The sequence below is a fragment of the Clavelina lepadiformis genome, chromosome 3 (assembly GCF_947623445.1).
Source record: "Clavelina lepadiformis chromosome 3, kaClaLepa1.1, whole genome shotgun sequence".
Lineage (NCBI taxonomy): Eukaryota > Metazoa > Chordata > Ascidiacea > Aplousobranchia > Clavelinidae > Clavelina > Clavelina lepadiformis.
The window spans coordinates 23,443,117-23,466,852 of NC_135242.1; the positions used below are offsets into that span (position 1 = coordinate 23,443,117).

General features: G+C 36.7%; 2 protein-coding genes and 2 long non-coding RNA genes across 5 annotated transcripts; 2 read left to right on the top strand and 2 right to left on the bottom strand.

Moving 5' to 3' along the window:
• Nucleotides 1-2,363: 2,363 nt before the first annotated feature.
• LOC143450175 (microfibril-associated glycoprotein 4-like) lies at nucleotides 2,364-6,798 on the bottom strand. 2 transcript variants are annotated; one of them, XR_013114653.1, is made up of 8 exons: nucleotides 6,354-6,798; nucleotides 5,872-6,032; nucleotides 4,856-4,952; nucleotides 4,680-4,776; nucleotides 4,414-4,545; nucleotides 4,026-4,247; nucleotides 2,748-2,907; nucleotides 2,364-2,582 (listed from the first exon to the last, which is right to left on the bottom strand). XR_013114653.1 is itself a non-coding variant. In XM_076950613.1 (6 exons), exons 1-6 carry the CDS (start codon nucleotides 6,637-6,639, stop codon nucleotides 4,058-4,060), a joined length of 963 nt encoding a protein of 320 aa, XP_076806728.1. In that variant the 5' UTR covers nucleotides 6,640-6,798; the 3' UTR covers nucleotides 3,887-4,057. The 2 variants fall into 2 exon arrangements, 1 of the variants encoding a protein (XP_076806728.1); XM_076950613.1 differs by lacking the exons at nucleotides 2,364-2,582; nucleotides 2,748-2,907 and having other exon boundaries at nucleotides 3,887-4,247.
• Nucleotides 6,799-11,355: 4,557 nt separating this feature from the next.
• On the top strand, nucleotides 11,356-12,189 carry LOC143450402 (uncharacterized). The gene is made up of 3 exons (XR_013114691.1): nucleotides 11,356-11,454; nucleotides 11,761-11,849; nucleotides 12,020-12,189. It is a non-coding gene; the product is annotated as an uncharacterized LOC143450402 (long non-coding RNA).
• Nucleotides 12,190-12,902: 713 nt separating this feature from the next.
• LOC143450765 (uncharacterized) lies at nucleotides 12,903-13,560 on the top strand. Its single transcript, XR_013114774.1, has 3 exons — nucleotides 12,903-13,037; nucleotides 13,140-13,313; nucleotides 13,396-13,560. It is a non-coding gene; the product is annotated as an uncharacterized LOC143450765 (long non-coding RNA).
• A 3,699-nt stretch (nucleotides 13,561-17,259) lies between these two features.
• LOC143450176 (microfibril-associated glycoprotein 4-like) lies at nucleotides 17,260-20,286 on the bottom strand. Its single transcript, XM_076950614.1, has 6 exons — nucleotides 19,960-20,286; nucleotides 19,785-19,888; nucleotides 18,664-18,760; nucleotides 18,488-18,584; nucleotides 18,239-18,373; nucleotides 17,260-18,072 (listed from the first exon to the last, which is right to left on the bottom strand). The coding sequence occupies exons 1-6, from the start codon at nucleotides 20,225-20,227 to the stop codon at nucleotides 17,880-17,882; spliced, it is 894 nt and encodes a 297-aa protein (XP_076806729.1). The 5' UTR covers nucleotides 20,228-20,286; the 3' UTR covers nucleotides 17,260-17,879.
• Between the last annotated feature and the right edge of the window lie 3,450 nt (nucleotides 20,287-23,736).

Below are 23,736 nucleotides of genomic sequence, written 5' to 3' on the forward strand. Positions count from 1 at the left end.
CATTTTTTCTCTGCTGATAATTGTCAGATTACTTCATGATATCATCATAGTTGTATGCCTATTACTTGATTTCCTGGTATTGTTTTAGTTTCAATGTATTCCTTCTTGGAGTTCCATGTTATCATTAAACCATTTGGTCCATTTAGCTTTATCAATAATATAGATCTTTATGTATAGATCTTTAATTAATATAGATTCTATATGTTACCATACTTTATAACTCGACAGAGCAACGTTAAATTAAATATATTTGAAAATCAAATTTCCTCCCATTTAACTGGCTTCTGAAAATGGCGCCTCTTTTCTTTCAGTAATTTCCCAGAACAGGTCATCCCACTTTTGTTTGAACGAGTTCTTAATCTTTTGTTTGGAGACTTAGCATTTTGCGCCATTGTTTAGAACTTTGTTGCATCGTATCCATCGTGTTACCTCGCACAACAATTATATCAATTTCTCATCTTAAACTTTGTCATTTGCAACCACATTTAAACGAAGCTTTTATATGCAGTCGACCATTTGATTTTCACATATTTATTCGAACATTTTACTGGCGCAGCAGAAAAGTATGGTTGAAATTAGTCATTTTAATAAAATCATGTTTTTATAGCAATTTTGTTTTAGCAAGCTTGTGGTAAAGTATTATAAATTTGCGACTATAGATGTTACTATAGTAAACTACTTTAGGACATCTTTAGGATTATATTTAATTTGTTTGATTAATTATCCAATATTTTTAAGATTTTTTACAGGAAGCACTATTTTGCGAGCCAATAATTTGCAAGCCAACATCTTTAGGATTATATTTAATTTGTTTGATTAATTATCCAATATTTTTAAGATTTTTTACAGGAAGCACTATTTTGCAAGCCAACAATTTCGTTACCAATGTTGTAGTGTTGGCCTGCCTATCAGAGCCATGTTAATCGCAACTGTCTCGGCGGTAACGGTCTCAAGTTCAGTTTATGTAAATTTGTGGAGACTTATTTACTACTATGCCAGCATTGATCACGACTACTTGCCTGAGGGTGTTATTATAAATATCACATGACTTGGACGACCGCATGCTGAGTGATTCATAGAAATCATAAAATGTGTCTCGTACTATTTTGTTGTTGTTTGTACGGTAAATACAGTACATTCAATAAAATATTTTTTTACGCGTTTCTTAAAAGTAAGCGTTTGTTTTTTTGCCATATTTCTACTCATTTGAACAAAAATCTTCCAAGCACGATCGCAGACTAATCATCAATTTTCACTTTGTTCCTTTTAAGTAGTTTTCGCTGCTAGTGGTTATTTTAAAGTTGAGTTACTTCGTATTCTGTAAAATGAAGTTCAGTGGAATTATTCAGTCTTTGATATTGATGGTGATTTACCTGAACCATCTCAGCATAGTGGTTTATGAGACTGGCAGCGGTAAAGTAGAAATAAATTATTGAGATTACAAAGATTACATCGGAAGCGGTGGCGGAATAACTGCTTCTTTCATTGACGCCTCTGACACTGGCATCGTGATTAGTGTTTCCAAATGTGTTTACAAAGAGTTTGACCAATGCACCGACAATAGCTACATCTAATTTTCAGCAACATTTTATGTCATCGTGGATGAAGCCTGCAAAGTTATTCTCCAACCCAACCATTACGTCATACCGTCTTGCCTCGGGCAATGACCAACGGTGAATGACGTATCGTATGGTGTCGTCAAAACTTCCTGCAACGATGTTGCAACCGACCAACCAAAGTGTGGTTCTTCTTTGGATTGTTTATTTGTGGACCAGTTGTTCTTTACAGTTGTTGTAATTAAATATTATTGTCATGTTGGTCTACATCTTAGTGAAATTTGTAATACGCCACCTCACTAATTTTGTAATCTTCATCATTTCTGCGATAATTTTGCTTAAAATTATTTTTTGGTTTAAATCCCTTTCTTCTTTGCGTTTGTTTCAATTGGATGTAAGCAATGGTTCTTTTCTTTGGTACATCTGAAATCTCCAGTGTTTGTCTACCCTATAGTTCAGGACTTATTTCCTCAGAAATACAGTTATGAAAACATTTTTTGGAATATTGAAAGTAGCAAGAGCTAGTAAGTACGTGAGAAATCAAAGCAAGCCGACCTCACTTGTATACATCCATTGTTGCTGTTCTGTCGTGTATGGGATTTTTCGAGAGCTCTGGAGCAGTGTAGTAAGGATCGAGTGTGTTGTGTGATAATTATTAAAATATCTACTGATACGTTGCTCACTCCCGCAACCATTGCTACACTGACCGATCGAAAATCAGCTACTTTGACAGCCAAATCTGATGTTAATAAAATATTTTGAGGCTTCAGGTTTCCATGAACAAATGATTTTCTTTCCGTTTAGTAATGCAGATATGACAACGCATCTGCAATTTCATAAACAAAATGCATTCTTGGCACCCAGGGTATTTCTGCCACATGTTTAGACATCAACAGATCCTCAAGGTTGCCGCTATCCACACACTTCATGATGATTCCAATGCAGTTGGCCCATTTCGTAGTTCCAACAATTTGTACGATGTTGTTGTGATGTAAGCGATAAAGAACGTCGATCTCTCGTTGAATCCTAAACATAAACTCACACATTGAACACTCATATCATGTTAATAATGTGGTCATATTGGAACTCATGGTATGTGAGGGAATTAAAAATTATTTCAAAAATTTTGCGATTGATTATAGCTTGCCAATTTATGCATTGAATCAACTTACCATATTGACTGCCACTTACTCTTTCAATGCTTCATTCTGCTTTTCTAGTGACCCCTGCACACAAAAACACTTGACTGCAACTTCTCCGAGTTTATCATGCTTGCACTTGCGAACAGTCGCAAACCTTCCTCGACCAATCAGATCGTCATTATCCCAACTTGACTTTAGACTTGATGCAGCTTAAAATGGAAGTGAAAGCATTGTCAGTTAGTCACCGGACGTTTGGAAAATGTTGTCAGTAATTACTTAGTTTATCATGCTAGAACCTACAAACTGTTGCATAATCTATGCCTAGTGACTTATATCCAATGTCATATGTATAAGAAAAAGGCAATTTATAAATAAGTTGTGCTTTATTGTCATGATTGAGGTTTCACGTTACTACTTGAAAACCCAGAATACTTGCAGCAGAAATGACCAAGGACGCACTCGATATCGGTTGGTTATCTCGATATAATGAGGTTCTTGGGACTGAATAGTTTAGATTGGTTAGAATATCTGGATAAACTAATCTTAAATCAATTTTGTGCATATTTTTTGTTGCCGTTTTTTACTATATTACCAAGTATAGTTCTATATGTCCACTTTATTTGTAACCTAGTTACCGCACTGCCTCAGCATCCAATTTTTATTTGTCATTCTGTATGTTTGTTTAATGGTTTTAAATATTGTATGTCGGTATGTTGGGTTTAGTGGCCGTGCTATCCATTGATCATGTTTATCATTTGATTACATTATTTTTGCACGTTTTAAGAGTTTGATGGTTTTTCCGGCTAATTGTTTGCTGGTGGAATTTTTATCTTATTACGCTATAATATAATATATTACACTATAATTTACCCGTTGCATTGTAATGGTTAGCATTTTGTTTTTCGTTCCTCCACAGGCAATGACGAAATACAATATTCCACACTGGATAATGTGTGGCACTGTAGCAAAACAATGCACGCTCATTTTATGCCCCATAGCAGCAATATGTGCACATTTTAGAAAAATGCAACCGCTCCAACATTTTGGATTGAAAAAAAACCTTTTCACTTGTTTTTAAATTTTGTACCTTTAAGTTTTACCTGAATACGACGGCATTCTGCAAGGTTTTTGAATGAAAAACTTACACTGAGTCATGCGAGATGAATACGTCACGATGCCCCGAACAAATTTGGCAAGACAACTGTATATTATATTATGAAGTGCTGTATAACGGAATGACAGAATATCTGTATTATGACATAACAGAGGTGGCAACTTATAGTTACAGTTTGCTATGTTGCCGGTTTAAATACAGTTCCATGTTTACTTGGTTGGTTAAAATCAACTCGTGGATTTCATTCAGTCGCAACGAAGTTTCATTTTAGTTTCTTTAAGAGATTCATCGTATCCCTTCCAAAGACGCCAAACAATTCCATGATTCACTCCACTTGATTCACGCATCCAGACTCCATTTAGCAACGAATAGGCGCAAGCTCCAAACCACCATCCTTGAGTTCCTCCCCATTGAGTTGCGCAGTTCATACCATCACTAATAGATTAAAACATGAAAGACTAAAATTACTTTTTTGAATTTCATTATACTGTATTCTATCTTGTACGTTACTGGCAGGATATAACTGAAAATCCTACTGAGATTGTGGCACTTAATGTTTATTCAGTTGGACACAATTGTTCCTGAATGTAAGATGACGTACTGGGAATCGTTGTCGCTATCTTCTGTCGAATATGGGCGACCATTGTGATACGCTAAACTGTCCCCTGCATTTCCGCTGTATCCAGAAACACGAAGCCGATATAAATTTTCAGCTGATTCGATCGAAAACGAGCTGCAAAAACAACAACTTGCTTTAAAAGATTCGAATCCAGACAGCTAAGTTGTAATTTACTCAACAAAGTTTTACGTTGATTAACAAATGTAAGATTTTTAATGTTATTCATGTCACAACAATCGTCTTATGACCTATAATCGGCGTGACGTTGGTTTCCATCGAAATCCCACAGCTCTATCTTGAGTCTGCATCTCCCTCCACGCGTCATCTCGTGGATGTTGTCGAGTCCTGTAAGTAATGACGCACGAATAATAGAACGAAAAACATCAAAATAAAATGTGTTTAATTTGAACTAACTTCCTCTTACCAAGCCAAAATTCCCCATCAATCTGGCCAAAACCGTTCGCGTAGTCGTCCCATCGTCGCCCGAAATCAACACTTCCGTCAATTCGTCTTTGAAAAATCTGTTAGTAATTAATTTTAGCACAAGTGTAATACGTTTAATTTATATGTTTAAATAATCTTCAGTGTATTACGTCATAATACAAGAAGTAAGGCAATATTTACGCTTCGCTTACAATACGCAAGATATATTTCGTTAAGTTGGAGCTCTTATTCCAGTGGCATGTTCAAATTTTTGCTAAAAATTTCAAGTTATGAAAAGTTTAAACTCATATTATAGGTAGCTGTTTGCTGCAGGTGATATGGATGAAATTAATCAGGTTTACGTGGCCTGGTTGAATTTCGCCCGTTTTCAATGCAAGCGACTTACGCAGTTCAATGTAATTGTTCCGCATGTTGCATAAACGAAGCGAATTAGACACAACAGTAATGTTGGAATGCAACACAGTAATTATTATTAGCGTACAGTGATTTTTATGCATCATGGCATGTGACCCAATGTGAGCTTATGATCGGCTCTGCTCAATCGCACACGACTAACACTCCTACAATTATCATTGTTGCAGAAAGTTGCATTAAAATTACAAGTAGACAGAGCTATCTTCCACAATTTTCGATCGATTTGTTTGAGTTTATCGGTAAGCGTTTTCGAACCAACCACAAGTTGGCAAACAACCTTCATTCAACGTTTTGAAATTTAAGTTTCCTAAAAGTGGAAAAAGGCACCTTTAAAAAAACGCGAATGCGTGTGAAAACAAATTCATTGTCGCTTAAATTTTTTTTCATTCTCATTACAATGCAAATGAATAGCACACAACGCATTGCCGCCTTGAAGTCCACACAACTTGATAACTATCGCTTCAATACTACAAAGTAAGTGTATAAACTTTTATGTATATTTTTATACCTTTCAATATTACTGTATGTTCAATATAATATGTAAGCTATTACACTTATAATTGTGGAAAATCTTTCACTCACCGTCCATCCATCCTCGCAATAAACTTCAACACCACTTGTCAAAGTGTGAGGACCGTTGCTTGATGACGTAGAACATGACGTAATACTAGATGTTGTTGTCGTGGTAACAGTGGTAGTAGCCATGGTCGTGGTACTGGGAGGTGTAAGAAGCTCCTCGATTTCTGGAAACGATTTTTTGTTGTAAACAAGATTGAACTTTTCCAGCAAGGTTCCAGGCAAAACTCGCTCGTATTAAGCAATAAACATACAATTAAACAAGACAACAAGCCTAGACCATAGCATGTGAGTTCTATATAAGTGGTTGCGCATAGATTGTAAAGCTACTGTAGTCTACATCTTTTGGTTGGTTGCCAGATGATTTTAAAATAACAAGGTCACAATAAAAATCGATTAACACATGAGTTTTATTACAAAGTTCTTTATGCTCGCAGGAAAAATGACGTTGATTAAAGTAATTAATCTAAGATTTAAAATCAACTTACTTGCCAGCTTGGTAGCTATGTCGGTTCCTAGCGACCCCAGAGCGCACGATTCTCCTTGCATCCCCTTCTGTCCAACTCCTCCGGGTTCTCCTTTGGCTCCTGGATTCCCTTGAGCTCCCGGAAGTCCGGATTTTCCGGATCTTCCAACATCACCTTTGTCTCCTTTCTGCATGCTTGAATTGACGACGTCATCATCACAGACAGTGGTAAGGACTTGACGACATTGTTGCGAGTAGGTCATCCTGACGTAACAAGCCAATGATAACAGAAAAGTCACTCCTCTCATGGTTGACTATGAAGATCTTCGGTTGAAGTTGATGATATTGAATCCCACCAAATCGCTGCTCTTTATATAGCCGTGTGTTGAAGCTCGTGGCTTCCAAGATGACGTAAAAAGGTCTCGGAAATAAGGTCGTCAAATTCGAAGATCACGCCATCATGGCGCCTTATCCCGACCAAAACTATGTTGTCTGTGAAAACAAAAGCAGTAAAACGAAAGACAGGAAGTTAGAAAATTTTACGTCAAGAAATGTGAGAAACTTGCGAAAAACACCTGTTTAATTTTTCTGGTCATCCTCAACACAGATCCATTGACGTAATAACTTGATTGTTTTCCGGGAATATTCACAAAACACATTTCCAACAACTTTGCTTGTGACGCATGATTGCTTATCCAATCATAGTCTGGCACCGGTTTTGCATCATCACAAGCTAATATGACGCAATTCAACTCATTGATGACGTTAATAGTGAACATTATGTAAAGTTGAATTGTTTTGAAAACGATAGGAATAAGTTTGAATGTTATTATCGCGATTCATTATTGGCTTTTGTTGGCTACAAAAACCCACTTGAACGTCAATTAACGAAATGCTTATTGTTTCGTATTACAGTGATATTGGCAAAGAAAGCATCAGCCAATTTCTTTACGAGATGTTTTTTCAGCAACGTAGCAAATTATTTCCTCAAGTCAACGAATATGTTTTTGCTGGTAATTGTTCTATGGCTGTGCTATGACTTGTTTCAGAACATCTTATTGGTTAATTGCTTGCTAAGAACACCAACACCTGTTAAACGATGCAATTTCGATTCAGTCATTTAGATTAGAAACATAAATTGTGGAAATATATCACTTAAGTTTGCGCGACACGCAAATTCCTATTTGAGGCGGCAAGGGTCGGCATGCTTAGTGGGTATTTCACGGGCACATGAAGCGTGTGTTTAGGTTACATGCTCGGTCGCTTAAAACGGATAAAGCGTTCCGTGAATTAGATTCGGGATTCGTTCATGTCGACCTTCATGATATTCGGGTTCGCACGAACTTGAACAATCTTCCTCGCGGCATATCCCTAGTGTTTAGGTTACATGTTCGGTCGCTTAAAACGAATGAGAAGTATTTGATTCAGGTTGATGTTGGTTTTGACTTAGGTAATTTCCCTTACCACTATAAGCCGGTTGCGTAAATAGACTTTTACAAAAGTTAATTGTGTGTTCAAAGTGCTGACGACGTTCGAATAAATGACGTAAAACTTTGCATGTGTAACGTATATGTTCATAGTACACAGTCAGGTTCTTATCGAGGTAACGGCTGCCGCAACAACCGGACTTTCTTCAGTCACTACTGCTATGACTCACACGGTCAATCCACCATTTAGTAAAACGGGAACAACGAGTAGAAAGTTAACTGCGCGCTGGGATGTCAACTAAAATACTCGTTCTGGGTCAACAACTAAAAAACGTCTAAACCCCAGCAATTAAGTCACATCTCGAATCCTTCCTATCAAAGTCAGTCACCCTTCCCATTTTAGCTTGATTTTAGCACCTCGACCTAATCAACTGAAGAGAGAGAATAAGATCAAAGTGATGGCCTTAGGAGTTAAGTCCAAGCAAATGAAACTTGCGTGTGAACAAAAGCATAGAAAAATAAGTAAAATACAACTCACCACAGTGAAAACACACGCACACAAAGAGGCTAGAAATAAAGTAATACGAGAGAAACAAACGGTACAGTGCAGGGATGGAGAACCACTGACCTGCCTTTTCAGTGACCCACTTTTCGTTTCAAAAATTATAACAAAATATGAACAAATGTTTCAGTGACGATTATGGTGCTAGATATTTGTAATAAACCCCAGCCTAATTTTAATCTAGTACTGTACTAAATTTCTGTACAGAACACTGGCACTGCTACTCATCCCGTAGTAGTGCGTTATCACGCTTAGTCTAGGCGTTTATGACGTAACAAAACTATTGTGCTGTTCATAGATAGCCAATCATTTTGCTGATTTCTACCCTTTGTAGCGATTGCCTGATGACGTTTAGGATTACTCATGAATTTCATGAAATCAAGGACCAGGAATCGTCTCAGCCCAGATTTACAGCTGCAGGTTGAGCTGAAAACTACACATTATCAGCCCAGGAACCCATAAAACTTGCAGAGAAGATGCAGCAGCAAGTTTCTCAACGATATTGACCTTTAATTCAATCCATGACCAACTTTTGTTTTTTCCAGGTCTCATGTGTGACTCGTTCAATTAAAAAGGTTCGTCATCCCTATACTATAGGGTCTAACTTCATTTTCAAAGCAACGAAAAGTGAAGTAAACTCATACTGTGAAACTTTCAATTAAATAAATAAATACTTAAACAGTGAACGCAAATTGAAATACGAAAAATATATCGTTACACATGCAATTAAAATAAGTTTTGTTCAGCTATTAAGAAAATTTTTTAATTGTAACTTATGCTTAGAATTTGAAAACAGGAAGACATCGCTGGTTGCAATTACTCCAAAGGCACCGCATGCTACTTGCAACTTTGACGTGCCTGGTGAGAATTGAGAAATAAAATAATGCTTCAGAACAGAGTTAACTGGAAGCACAACAAGGTGCTGCCACGGTGTGTTTTGGTGTTCAACAAACAGTGACCGCTGGTGGACGTGCCTGTACGTCGTTACATTTTATCTGAGGTTACCAACGTTCACTGACTCAGCATTTTTCCCTCATAACTAATTTAATGGGAAGGGTTCAAGTTTAAGCTCCCAGGTGAACTTTTGAGGAATAGAATGTAACCTCCAGCAACCCGTTAAATAGAGAGCTTGCAAAGTATGTTGCAGCCCTAAAGGCAATAATGAAATATATTAAGCCAGTTCGGACTACAAGCTATAAGAACTTTCAGAAAGATTACGTAGATCCTTGACGAAGTTCTGTGAGAAGGTTTATGTCAGGGTAGAAAAACAATCAACCCTTTCAAAGTATATTGTTGCCTGCACACTGTCAAAAGTCGTTTTATATGTAGAGTGGATTTCTCCTTGAGACAGATACAGGATGCTGATGAGAAAAAAATAAATTAAAACCAACGATTAAAACGGCCAAAGAACTTGAAACCAGGGATTTGGAAGATGCACATTTTGCTGATCAGGTTCTTCAATAAGCCGGAAGAAAAGCTTAATGCAAAAAAAGGACGTAATTAAGGAATTCAGTTGAAATAATACTTGTTTAAAGAAAACGCAACAATTTTTTGTTTCAATCTATGGCTATGACACCTGATAGTTTGAAATAATATTCATCCTTCAAGTATATTACTTTATTACAATATATAACCAGCGTGGCTGATTCACACAGAAAATGCATTGAAACGTTGTTTTTAATTAAAAACCAAATTCTTGACAGATTTGTTATTATTAGCACGCACATACATGCTAACAGAGCACAAGGTCAATGAACAAAACAACAACATACTTTGTCATAGCCTGGAACTCACCGACAGGAAACAATCAAACTTTTGAATGAAGCAAACTGCTCCACAATCCGACAACAGGCCACAACATTTGAGGTGATGATAATATACAGTGTTGATTACGCTATAGCAGGAGCGTATAAACTTTATATTAGCGCTTTATTATAAATCGACTCTAACAATCTTAGTTCGTGTTATTTCTACAAAACTTACACGAAATCGAATGGTTTCATAAACTTTGCTTTGTGTACTTTTCAAGAACCGCGCTTATTTCTTTGGTGATCACTCATGCGAGACGCAATATACTTTTCATGATTTGTCATTTTGTAGACAAGTGATTATGAAATAAACTTACCATATATATTAAGTTGGCTTGTTTGTTGTTTTTCCAAATTTTAATTGTTATATTCTTTCTATTTCTAACGAATTTTGCTTACAAAAAAGACGTTTATAACTTTATATTATTATGTTGCAGTTCTTAAATACCAGAATGGTTATGTTCCGCATTTCTTGTCGTGATCCTCTTACTTTCCACGTGACCATAGATTTCGAGGATTCGGCAGCCATGGCATGCTGGAGATCATGGAGTTCCTCAAATCAGATACCCAGACTGACCAGACTCATGGTCCATTGGTATTCCTATAATGAGACTTATCAATCTAGATTCTATAGAAACTATAGACGCTTCTCAGAGGTGGGCAGTCTGTACTTTTAAAGTACCGTCGGTAACGGTACCGGTACCGGTACTCGGGAAAAAATGTATCGACGGTTCCGGTATTGGGTACTATTTTAAAAAAGTAGTCGGTACTTTGTCGGTACTCGGTACCAGTAATTTTTGTGTAAAAAAATGCTGCTGCAAATGCCGTGTTTGCCGCTATTATGACTCTGCTAAAGTTTACTCCAGGTCAAAAAATATGTGACGTTACTCGCTTGCAATTTTACTTGACATTTCTAAATTGAAAAAGATCTATACATTCTAAAATTGGCATTAACGGTTGATTAACACGTATTTTTGAAAACACACTCGTAAAATTACGATATAATCACGTGAAAATTACCGAGTACCGGGATTGATCGAAATTTCTTGAAAAAGGAGTTCGGTACAGAGATTCGGCACCGTGGTACAATAATTCGAAAAGTACTGCGTTACAGTAATTCGGTACTATAGTACTGCGGTACTGCCCACCTATGATGCTTCTCTAGACGCAGAACTGGACCCACTGGACACTTAATAAAGTGATCCGAATATTTCAGGCAGAAACCGGGTCAGACGCTGAGTACGTATTTGGAGTAGGGATTTGGAAGGTGCGCATTTTGCTGATCAGGTCCTTGGATAAGCTGAAGGAAAAGCTCAATTTAAAAAAGTAAGTAATTGAGGAATTTTCTCAACAGAATCAAACTACTAACTCAGTTGAAATAATGTTCGTTTAAAGAAAATGCAGCAGATTTTAAACTTAATCCAGGACCATGACACCTGATACTTTGAAAATAATATTCATCCTTCAGGTTACTTACGTTATGGATGGTGGCTGATTCAAACAGCAAATGCATTGAAAAGTTGTTTTTTAATTAAAAACCACATTCTTGACAAAGTTGTTATTATTAGAACGCGCATATACGCTAACAGAGTACAAGGTCAACCAGCAAAATAACACCATACTTCGTCATAGCCTGGAATGCACCGACAGGAAACAAACTTTTGAATGAAGTAAACTTATCCACAAACTTAAATGAAGACAACAGGCCCACAGCATTTGAGGTGATGATAATATGAATTAATTATCGATTATGCAATAGCGGGGCTTGCTATAACTTTATAGTAAAACTCTATTATAAATCGACTTTAACAATCTTACTTCGCACTATTTCTAGTGCATTTATTCACAAAATCAAATGACGTCATAAGCAACACTTTATGTACTTTTCCAGAACCGCGCTCGCTCATTATGTGGTGATCACTCAAGCGTGACGTGATATGTTTTCCATGATTTCATCTATTTCGTTTACTTTCAAATGTAAATTTTATCATGGTATACATCGTACAATAGCTTACTTCAACTTCTCAGTTCACAAAAATAATCAAACCTTTGTTGATTGGTCATAAATGTCGAAAAATGATTTTAACATAGGTTTATATCAGACATTTACTTTGCTTTGTTTTAGTATAGGTCGTGAGCGTGCTATTTTCCATGTGACCCTACATGAGCGTAATTCGGCAACCCTGGCATGCTGGATATCATGGAGTTCCCCAAATCTGATACCCAGAATGACCAGAGTTATGGTCCATTGGCATCCATGCAATGAGACTTATCAGTCTGATGGAACAATGGATGCTTCTCTAGGCGCAGCACTGGACCAACTGTACACTTAACAAAGTGAAAAGTGATTTGAATGTTTCAGACAGAACTCAAATCAGACGCTGAGTAACCAGAGCTTCCCAACAAAGGACGAGACGTGGAAACATATTCATGATCTCTATATTGAGAAGCTACATCGATCTATTTTGTATGTTTCAAGGCAATCCAGGTCTATTCAACCACGCCGTGAGTTCGACACTGAGCTTTCTTATCCAAGTCCTTATACCTTTCGGCTGACAAGTGCGAACGCCGGTCAGCTATAAGGAAATCATCCACAAGGTTATCAAAAGTCAAAGTTAAGGACAATAACGTAGAAATATGATTGTAAATTTGGCCACCAAACCCATCAAATAATTGATGTCCAAAGTTGAGTTGAGTTCAGTTCACAGTGTAAACTCATATTAATGTATGCTGATATTTACGCCACAATTTTTACTGAATTTTTTTTGTTTGACAGATTCCGTTCTCAACGCTCCGCCGTCGGTCATTTCGTTGACTGTCGCTTTTTTCCCACAGGTATGACGTGTGGCGATACTGCCAAGTCATGGAATGCAGAATGAAATGGAAATGGCTCTTTGTCAACATCAAGTGTAAATTTGTGAAGTTTTGTTCAAAAATGTTTCCAATTGCCTTTAGTGCAATAGATTTGCAATGTATTGTGGTAGCTACATGAATAATGTTTCATGTTTCAGAGCGATCCATATCTCTTTAGCACGCAGCGAGTTCTACGCTGAGCTGTTTGGTCACATGTCTTATACCTTTCGGCTGACAAGTGGGAACACTGATCAGCTAAAAGCAAAGCATCCCAGGTCATCAAAGGTCAAAGTTGAGGACAATGAGGCAAAGATTAAATAAGAACAAACAAGGTCACAGTTAAACAAATTTACTTGTACAACTTACACATGCATGATGTCATATATAACCTATTCTTTTATGTATGTGTTGCAGATTACTTTGATGAGTGGCCTTCAAAGAATCAGTATCCTTGCTACTCACAAACTATGAGGTAGTCAAGTTAACCATAATGTCACTTTCCATCTGTGCAACATGTTGCAATAAAAATTAAATTCCTTGCAAAGAAGCTTATATTTTTAAATTTCAGACCCAAACGTTACCTGCTTGTACAACTGTAATATAACTAACAACTTTATATAAACGAAACCGTTTGTTTCTGTTGTTTCGTGTATTTTTTTGCGCTTTCAATTAAACGGATCTGTTTTTGATTATAGCAGTTACGCAAAGCTTTACGGAACAGACATTAATTGAAGTTTTGTTATTCAATGATTAATCATTGTTTCGTGGTTATTTTTTGCCATTATTTGTGCGGAGCGAATATTACGATTTTAACCGTTTGTTTTCTGCTGTAGCACAATAAAGAACGTGCTCAAACGATTAATGAACAAAAAGTAGCTAAACCCAAGGGCTTAGATCTTGCAAGATAGCAAAATACAATAATGCGATGATATGATTGTATATTTCGCCACCAAACCCATCAAATAATTGAGATCCAAAGTTGTGTTGAGTTAACTTGGTTGTTTAATGTATGCTCATATTTAAGCCACAATTTTTAGTGAATTTTTTTTGTTTGACATATTCCGGTCTCAAAACTCCACCGTCGGTCATTTCGTAGACTGTCGCTTTTTTCCCACGGGTATGACTTGTGGCGATACCGCCGAGTCATGGAATGCAGAATGAAATGGAAATGGCTCCTTGTCAACATCAAGTGGTCTGTAATGTAAATTTGTGAAGCATTGTTGAGAATTTCTTCCAATTGCCTTTAATGCTACAGGTATGCAACGTTTTGTGGTAGAAGCATTGGTAGAAGCTACATTGATATATTTTTTATGTTTCAGGGCGATCCAGATCTCTTTTACCACGCCTAGAGTCCTAAGATGAGCATGTGTCATGTGTCTTTATACCTTTCGGCTGACAAGTGCGAACGCCAGTCAGCTAAAATCAAAGCATCCCAGGTCATCAAAGGTCAAAGTCAAGGACAAAGAGGCAAAGATCAAATAAGACCATTCAAGGTCACAGTTAAATAAATTTACTTGTACAACTTACACATGCATGATGTCATATATAAATAATTATATTATTTGTTGCAGATTTCTTTGATGAGTGGTCTTCAAAGGATCAGATTCCTTGCTACTCAAAAACTATGAAGTAGTCAAGTTAACCATATTGTCACTTTCCATCTGTGCAACATTTTGCAAGAAATACTAAAAATTTTTGCAAATTTTTTCTAACTTGACAAGCTAGACACAAACTTTTTCTGTTTGTGCTATTGTATTATAACCATCAACATCGTACAAACATAACCGTTTGATCTTGTTACTTTGTTTCCTCAGAAATGATGTGGATGTTGTATGGTTTTAATTAGACAGAGCAGCCTCTGAATACAGCAATTATGCAAAGCTTTGCAGAAAAACTTTACTAGATGTTATGCTATTTACTTAAATTTTTCTTGTAATATCGTTTATATTTCGTCATTAACAATAATAATCAAGTTGTCAACTTGCTGATGACAAGTAGCACGGCCACCAAACACAGAAATACAGAAGCGAAAAGTTCCACATTTAAAGTCAGGTTATCCAAACTATAGCAGACGACCAGCCGTTAGAGCAACAGATTGCTGATACTTTATAGGTCCAACGCTGTACATCAGTGGATGGGAAATACATTTGTGCATCAGCGAAATATCAGTTTCCTTTGGCCATATATGGTAATAATGTTGGGCGTTGGTGTCGAGCTGTAGACTGTACAGCATAATTGCATCGATGATAACACAAGGGAACACAATTTTTGTTGACTTTGATCTAACCATTGTTTTTGACTACCTTTTGGGCGCTGAATCCAAAAATGACATCAGTTTTTTTCTATCACGTCATGCTTTTCAGCTAGGCACTCACCACTTTGTCTCATAACCCACAAAAAGTACAACATTTAAGGCATCTGCGTTTATTGTATAAAACGTTTTAAGAACTACAAGCAACCGAAAGTAACTCAATGGTTTTCAAATAGACATTTGTATAACTCTATTCTGTTCCTTAAAACGGATATTGCTTCTGCAGGACAAATAAAGTGCGAGTTTTAGGGCAAAAATTTACGCTTGTAGCTTTTCCTGGCCTGTTCAAGCTGTGGGCAGTCTCGCTTAATACTCCAGCAATAGTCAGCCAGCATATGTAAGTCCCATCTTCCCTGATATCTTTCCTCCATCACCTTCAGATCTTGGTGGAATCTTTCTCCTTGCTCATCGCTGACCGCACCAAGGTTTTCCGGGAAGTTAGCAAGATGGCTATGAAAAAATGCATCTTGATGCTCATGTTGCAGCTGAGTTCGTTGCTTTCCAATAGCTTCTGAACAATTTCGATATAATTCTCTCCCCGTGTATTCCCAAGAAATCCCTTGACAAGGTTTTTAAATGATAACCACACATTTTCTTCCAATTCTGACATTGAAACACTGAAACGGTTATCTTTGATGAGTTGCCGAATTTGTGGACCGTCAAATACACCAGCCTTAATTTTTTGTGTTGACAGGCGAGGAAAAGCCAAAACGAGATAATTGAAACAGTTGCTTTCAGTTGACAGTGCTTTAACGAATTGCTTCATTAGGCCGAGCTTTATATGTAGAGGTGGGAAAATAATTTTCTCTCTGTCAACAAGTGGCTCATGTAGAATATTGGGATCACCAGGTTTAAGGTCAGATCTCGGAGGCCAGTTCCTCTCCACTCAGTGCTGATCTCGAGCCCTGCTGTCCCACATACACAAATAGCAGGGGTACTTTGTGTATCTGTGTTGCTGACCAAGAAGAAAACATACCATTTTAAGGTCAACACATATGATCCAATTGTGCTTGTGATATTGCAACAATTCAATGACTCTTTTTATATTTCCGTATTCTTCACGAAGACTAACTGAATGTGCAATTGGTACTGCACCGTATAAATTGCCATTATGGAGAAGGACGCACTTTAAGCTCCTCTTTGAGCTGTCAATGAACATTCGCCATTCAGCTGAGTTGTAGATCGGAATTCCCAACTCCTCCAGTAAACCCTGTATATCATGGCAATACACAAAGCTACTGTCACTTCGAAAGTACGCTAAAAACGCACTTTCTCTCCATCGGTTCTCTCTAAATCATTGCCTGTGCCTTTTTAGCTTGATAATTCAGTTGACCCTTCTTGTATATAACTTACTATATGTTTAGCTTGTGCATTCCTATTACGTATGGAAAAGCAATACGGCTAAAGTCGTGAAAAGTTGCATATTTTGGATGTATGCTGTAGAGCAAAAAATTATTATTATTAGCAAGTTATTATTAAGTTATATTATTATTATCCAGATCTCTTTTACCAAGCCGCGAGTTCTACGCTACGAACCTAGCGAACGAACCTCTAACCATACCTCACTTCCCCCTCAAACCGAATGCCACCACTGGTCAGTTGCTTTCTTCAATTAACCATATTTTAAGCTAAAAGATTTTTTGGCTCGTCACTGTTATTGTCTCGTGAAAGTAAAATACAACACGCAACGATATGTTAAATTTTTTTAAATTTTCTCTTGCAATAGCTGTTGTTTTGTTCTTGAAATGATAAACGTAGATAGACGTCATCTGCTCCGCTTATATAACAATGACTAATACATTGGCTTCACGAAAGCAAACGTTTTGCTTCCAAGCTCACACTTTCAATCTTTACTTCGATCTTTTGCTTTGTTCATGTGGCAGAGAATTTGGGGCAAAATATTTGATAATTCATTAATTCAAGGAAATTTGTTACTCTGTTAATCATTTTAATGTTTAAATACCAACTTTGTGGGCTAGCATAACATAAGTTGCTAATATAACACTTTTCATCACATTTATCGATAACATAGAAAAAACAACGCGAATATTTACACATGGAGCGTACAATTGATAATAATAATTAAATGTGATGCCAAATTTGCACTCGGCATTGTGACGTAAAAATGTCGCATGACTCAGAGTTTTTCTTTCTACAAACTTCTCAAGGTTTGTTTCGTTATTTGTAAGTTAAATTTGTATCTTTAAGTTAAACACGACGGCAATCTCCAAGGTTTTGAATGAAAATGTAACCTTCAGTTTGAATGTTCAATGTTCAGTTTGAATGTTCAGTTTGAACCTTCAATGTAACCTTTTGAATGTAACCTTCAGTTTTACCTGAATACGACGGCAATCTCCAAGGTTTTGAATGAAAAACTTACACTGAGTCATGTGACAGCAGCACATCACAATGCTCGGAAGAAATGTTACATAAAACCCGCATAATGACGTGCAGTATACCAGATTGAGAGAATGTATATATTATGACGTTGCAGAGGTGGCAACTTATAGTTACATTTTGCTGCGTTGCCGGTGTAAATACAGTTCACTGTTTAATTCGCTGATTAAAATTAATTCCTGGATTACATTCAGTCGCAACGAAGTTTCATTTTAGTTTCTTTAAGAGGTTCATCAAATCCTTTCCAAGTGTTCCAAATAATTCCATGATAATATCCACTTGATTGACGCATCCAGACTCCATTGAGGAATGTAGGGCCGCAGGAAAGACTAAACCACCATCCCTGAGATCCTCCATAGCTAGTTGCGCAGTTTCTTTCACCACTAACATATATCATTAAAACATGAATTATTAAAATTACTTTGTTGCATCTATTTATATTCTATCTTGTAGGTTACTGGCAGAATATAACTGAAAATCCTACTGAGGTTTTGGCACTTAATGTTTATTACGTTAAAGATATTTGTTCTTCAACATAAGATGACGTACCGGGAATCGTTATCACTATCTTCTGTCGAGAATGGGTAACCATTGTGATATGATGTTAAACTGTCCCCGGCATTTCCGCTGTATCCGGAAACATGAAGCCGATATAAATTTTCAGCAGATTCGATCGAAAACGAGCTGTTAAGTTAAGTACAGTTAAGTCGTAATTTACTCAACAAAGTTTTACGTTCATTAACAAATGTAAGATTTTTAACATCTTCGTTATTTATGTCACAACAATCGTTTTATGACCTATAATCGGCGTGACGTTGGTTTCCATCGAAATCCCACAGCTCTATCTTGAGTCTGCATCCTCCTCCACGCGTCATCTCGTGGATGATTTCGAGTCCTGTAAGTAATGAAGCACGAATAATAAGAACAAAAACATCAAGATAAAATGCGATTATTTTTAACTAACTTCCTCTTACCAAGCCAAAATTCCCCATCAATCTGGCCAAAACCGTTCGCGTAGTCGTCCCATCGTCGCCCGAAATCAACACTTCCGTCAAATCGTCTTTGAAAAATCTGTTAGTAATTTGATTTTACATTTTAGGACAAGTGTAATACGTTTAAATGGTGAAATCATCTTTAGCTTACTACATCAAAAACAATAATGATAATTATAATAATATTAATATGTCATAATAAAAATTAGACACAAGAACATTTTCACGTGCCAACAATACGCAAGGCATCTTGTTAATTTGGGCTCATTTTCTAGTGGTATCGTAGGAAGCAGTTTACGTTCCAAATTTAATATAATCCTAAACCTTTGTGGTTGATAGAAATGGTATTTTTTCTGTCTGTTTAGTTTGGTTTAGAATTTTAATCGACTTGTCTTGACTCGAGTCACTTGTAGTAAATGACTCTACCTGACTTGTGTCTGAAAAGGTAAATGACTTGATTTGCGACTCGAGTTTGATGACTTCGTTAAGACTCCGAGTACAAGAAAGTTATTATAGAAGTACAGTAATTTCACGCATCGTTGCATATGAACCAAACCTGGGCTTATAATTCTTTATGCACAATTTCACACGACAAGCACTCCCAGAGTAATCGTGGTAGTTGCCTTCGAATGATAATTAATAATAATTAAACACATTTATATTCCATAAGTTTGAGTCGTTTTTTAAGTCATATTTGAAGCGTTTTCGAACCAATCACAAGTCAGCTGTAATGAATTTTAACAAAAGTATATTGTTATATAAAGTTATATATTGTATATTTATACAACTTTATTGAAGCCTATAGAAAAAATTATGTTTTAAAGAAGTGAGAAAAGACAAATCTGAAAAGAGCAAATGCGTGTTACTGTGTCAATACATTTATCGCCACTAGTATTTTCTTACAATCTTGCTACAATGCAAATGATTCGCACACAACTGATTGTCATCTTAAAGTCGTAAAAACTATCGTTTCAAAATTAATAAGTTCAACACAATCTGTGAAAATTATTCGCACACAACGCACTGCCACAATGAGGTCGTAAAAACTATCGTTCAACAGTTTGTGGAACTTCTCTTATAAATGTGGAAACATTTTCACTCACCGTCCATCCATCCTCGCAATACACTTCAACACCACTCGTCAAACGGCGAGGTCCGTTGCTTGATGACGTAGCACATGACGAAATTGAAAGAAATACTTCAATTTCTGGAAAGAAGTGTTTTAGTAAAAAATAAATATATTGCAATTTCAAAAATGAATATGTTTCATCAACTTACTTGCCAGTCTGGTGAGTATGTCGGTTCCTAGCGACCCAAGAGCGCACGAGACACCTTGCATCCCTTTCTCTCCGACTCCTCCGGGATCTCCTTTGGCTCCTGGAAGTCCGGATTTTCCGGATCTACCGACATCACCTTTGTCTCCTTTCAGCATGGTGGAGTTGATGACGTCATTTTCACAGACAGTGGTAAGGACTTGACGACATTCTTGCGAGTAGGTCATCATGATGTAAGAAGCCAATGATAACAGAACAATCACTTCTCTCATGATTGACTATGAAGATCTTACGTTGAAGTTGATGATATGAAATCCTACCAAATCCTTGCTCTTTATATAGCCCACTTTGCTTCTACTTTGACGTCATTTAGGCTTGAAAACTTGGTACCAAAACTGCAAAATAGTTTCCACGAAATTCTTTTCTAGACGGAAAACATGTTTTGCACAAACACAATCAAAGTTCAAGCGTTTAAAAAGAAGCGTAAGTATTAAGAGAGCTTGTACGTCAAGAAGCGTGAGAAAGTGAAGATATACATCTAATTTTTGTGCCGGAGAACATTTTAATGTGACGATTGACGTCACAAGACGCTTGTTTTCGACAGAAATAATTTCGTCTTAAGCGATAACGATGAAGGATTAAATTTTTTACATAAGGACATGAAGCGCATTTGCGTCAGTAACAGAACACATGACGCAAATGCGCTTCATGTCCTTATGTAAAAAATTTAATTGTTAATTGTTAATTGTTTAATTGTTAAAATGTTCTTTTTATTGGTCCCCACAAGTTATGCCAAATGTCTGCAAGATTGAGCGGTTTCACTGAACGCAAAAGTCATTCGTGTTGGCGCAGTAGCTCAATGCATTGTAATTAGCGTCGCATTTGCTTGCTGTTGTCATTGCATTTTTTTATTGTACTTTGGGGCCGGGGTTATAAAAACGCTCACAAGTTCAGTGCAAAATCACAGTCAACAATAAAAGTGTTTTAATCATGGAGGTACATGAGTCAAAGATAAGCTCCTAGCGCATGTTCTTATATGTTGTAAATGTGTTATAAAGAGTTTAATATCATAGCAATTGATGGAACCGACTGCCAGGTAAGAAAGTTTAACAGCTAGAAACAATTATGTTTTGTTGAAACTTCTAAGTTTTAACCATTCAGATAATAGCAACTTTATGGAGCACGCACCTTCCGATCTAGAGATCACATAAAGTTTACACAACAACCAGCTGCGCATAAGAGAAGTTAATTGCTCGAGGCAACGCATTTTTTCTCTGCTGATAACTGTCAGATTACCTGATCGTATCCTCATCGTAGCTTCAGTTGATTTCCTGGTATATTTTACATTCTATGTATTTGTTCTCGGAGTTCCATTTTATCATTAAACCATTTGGTCCATTTAGTTTTATCTATGCGTTACCATACTTTGTAGTTCATCACAGTAATGTTCAACTAAATATATTTGAATGTCAAGTTGCCTTCCATTTAACTTGCATCTGAAAATTTAACTTGTATCATTTGGAGACTCAGCATTTTCCACCATTGTTTAGCACTTTGTTGCATCTTATCGTATCGATTGTGTTACCTCGCAAAACAATTATCAATTTCTCATCTTAAACTTTGTCATTTGCATCCACATCTGTACGATGCCTTTATATACAGTCGAGCATTTGATTTTCACATATTTATTTGTTATTTCACTAGCGCAGGACAAAAGTATGTTTGAAATTATTCATTTAAATAAAATCGTGTTTTTGTTGCCGTTTTTGGCCTTTTAGCAAGCTTGTGGTAAAGTATTAAAATTTGAGACTATTGATATCATTATAGTAAACTGTTTTAGCATATTTTTAAGTTTTTATTTAATTGTTTTGATTATCCGATTTTTTTAAGATTTTACAGGCGACAATATTTTGCAAGCCAATAATGTCGTTACTATTTATGTTGCCAATCAATGCCATGTTAATGGCAACTGTCTAAGATACCTAAGTTCAGTTCATGTAGATTTGTGTAGACTTACTTACTAGTATGCCAGCATTGATCACAACTACTTGCCGCAGGGTGTTATTATAAATGCCACATGACTTGGACGACCGCATGTTCAGTGATTCATGGAAATCATAAAATGTTTTTCGTATTATTTCGTTGTTGGTTGTACGGTAAATACATTCAACAAGATGTTTTCTTATTTTCGCGTTTCTTTATAGTAAACGCTTATCTTTTAGTCGGTCATTTTAAGTACGTTATCGGCTTGTAGTCTGAACTATGTTATGGCTTTGTCTAAAGAAAATATACCACTTTTTATTTGGCATTATTTTGAACCTGCTTAAAACATTTATTTTACCGCACATAGATCTGTTGGTGAGATCTGTTGGTACTTATGATCATAGATCATAACCATTGGTCACATAGATCTGTTGGTACTTATGACTTATGAGTGTAATAATAAAAACTTTTGGAAAGTTTGAGGGACGCAGCATATTTCTACTCATTTTATCAAAATTCTTGCAAACACGATCGCAAAGTAATCATCAATTTTCACTTTGTTACTTTAAATTATAATTCGCTCCAGGTTATTATTTTAAAGTTAAGTGCTTTTGTTTTCTATGAAATGAACTTCAGCCGAATTGTACGATCTTTCATATCGGCGGTGGTCTGCCTGAACCATCTCAGCATTGTGGTTTATGAGACTGGCAGCGATGAATCCGAAATAAATCATTACGAGTGCAAAGATTACATCGGAGTCGGTGGCAACATTACTGTACCGGCGCCTTTGCGGCTGGCATCGTCATTAGTGTTTTTCAAGATGTTAACAAAGAATTTGACCAAGACGTCGACAACAACCTCAACTACTTTTCAGCAACATTTTACGCCACCCTGGATGAAACCTGCAAAGTTATTGTCCAAGGTAACCATTACGTCATGCCCCGCCCAATGTCCAACAGTGAATGACGTACCTGACGGTGTTGTCCACTAAAGAAAGCAAATTCTAAAGAAAATTCGTAGAGGTTCAACTGTCGTTGTTTGTCTTTAACCCCAACTTAACTGTCATGACGTCAAACCATTAAAGAATTGTTCCTGTCACGTGACTCCAATCCATCACCGCTTAAAGTTGCAAATAAGGCATTGGATGGATGCCCAACCAATCCTGGATTTGTTTTTAATAAAACGGCTGGCTTGGAGAACAATTGTCGTTCGTCGTTCGTGTCATTCCTTCTTCCACTGGTAGCTCCTCACAAAGATGTATTCGGGCATATTCGCATCAAACTCCGCACCAAAGCTCAAAGCGAGTTTTGCAGCCACAACGCTTCAGTAAAGCGATGTATTTCAGTGGCAAAAACAATCACTCGCAGAACAGGATGTCACAGACGAACGTGAAAAAGTTATTGACCAAATTGTTTCTTTAAAAAACCAAGCGGGCACCAGAACCTCCAACGTATTTCCTAAAGATGGCGCTATTCCCTTTAGGTTAAACCTGACACAGACAGTCGATGGTAATAAAACTTTCCACAACGATTTTGCAACCGACCAACCCATAGAAGTTTCTTCTTCTTTGATGCGCTTATTTACGTACTGTTTGTTCTTTACCGTTGTTGTAATTGTTATTGCGTTATTGGTTTATATTTTAATGAAATTTTCTATACACTACCCCATCACCTTTGCAATCTTCATCATTTTTGCGATCGTCAAAGGAAAATGACACATTCCTTGCAATCTTTATCGAGTGTCATCCTGTCCGGCGTAATTTCCAACAGTTCATAACGTTTTCTATGTGACGGTTCTG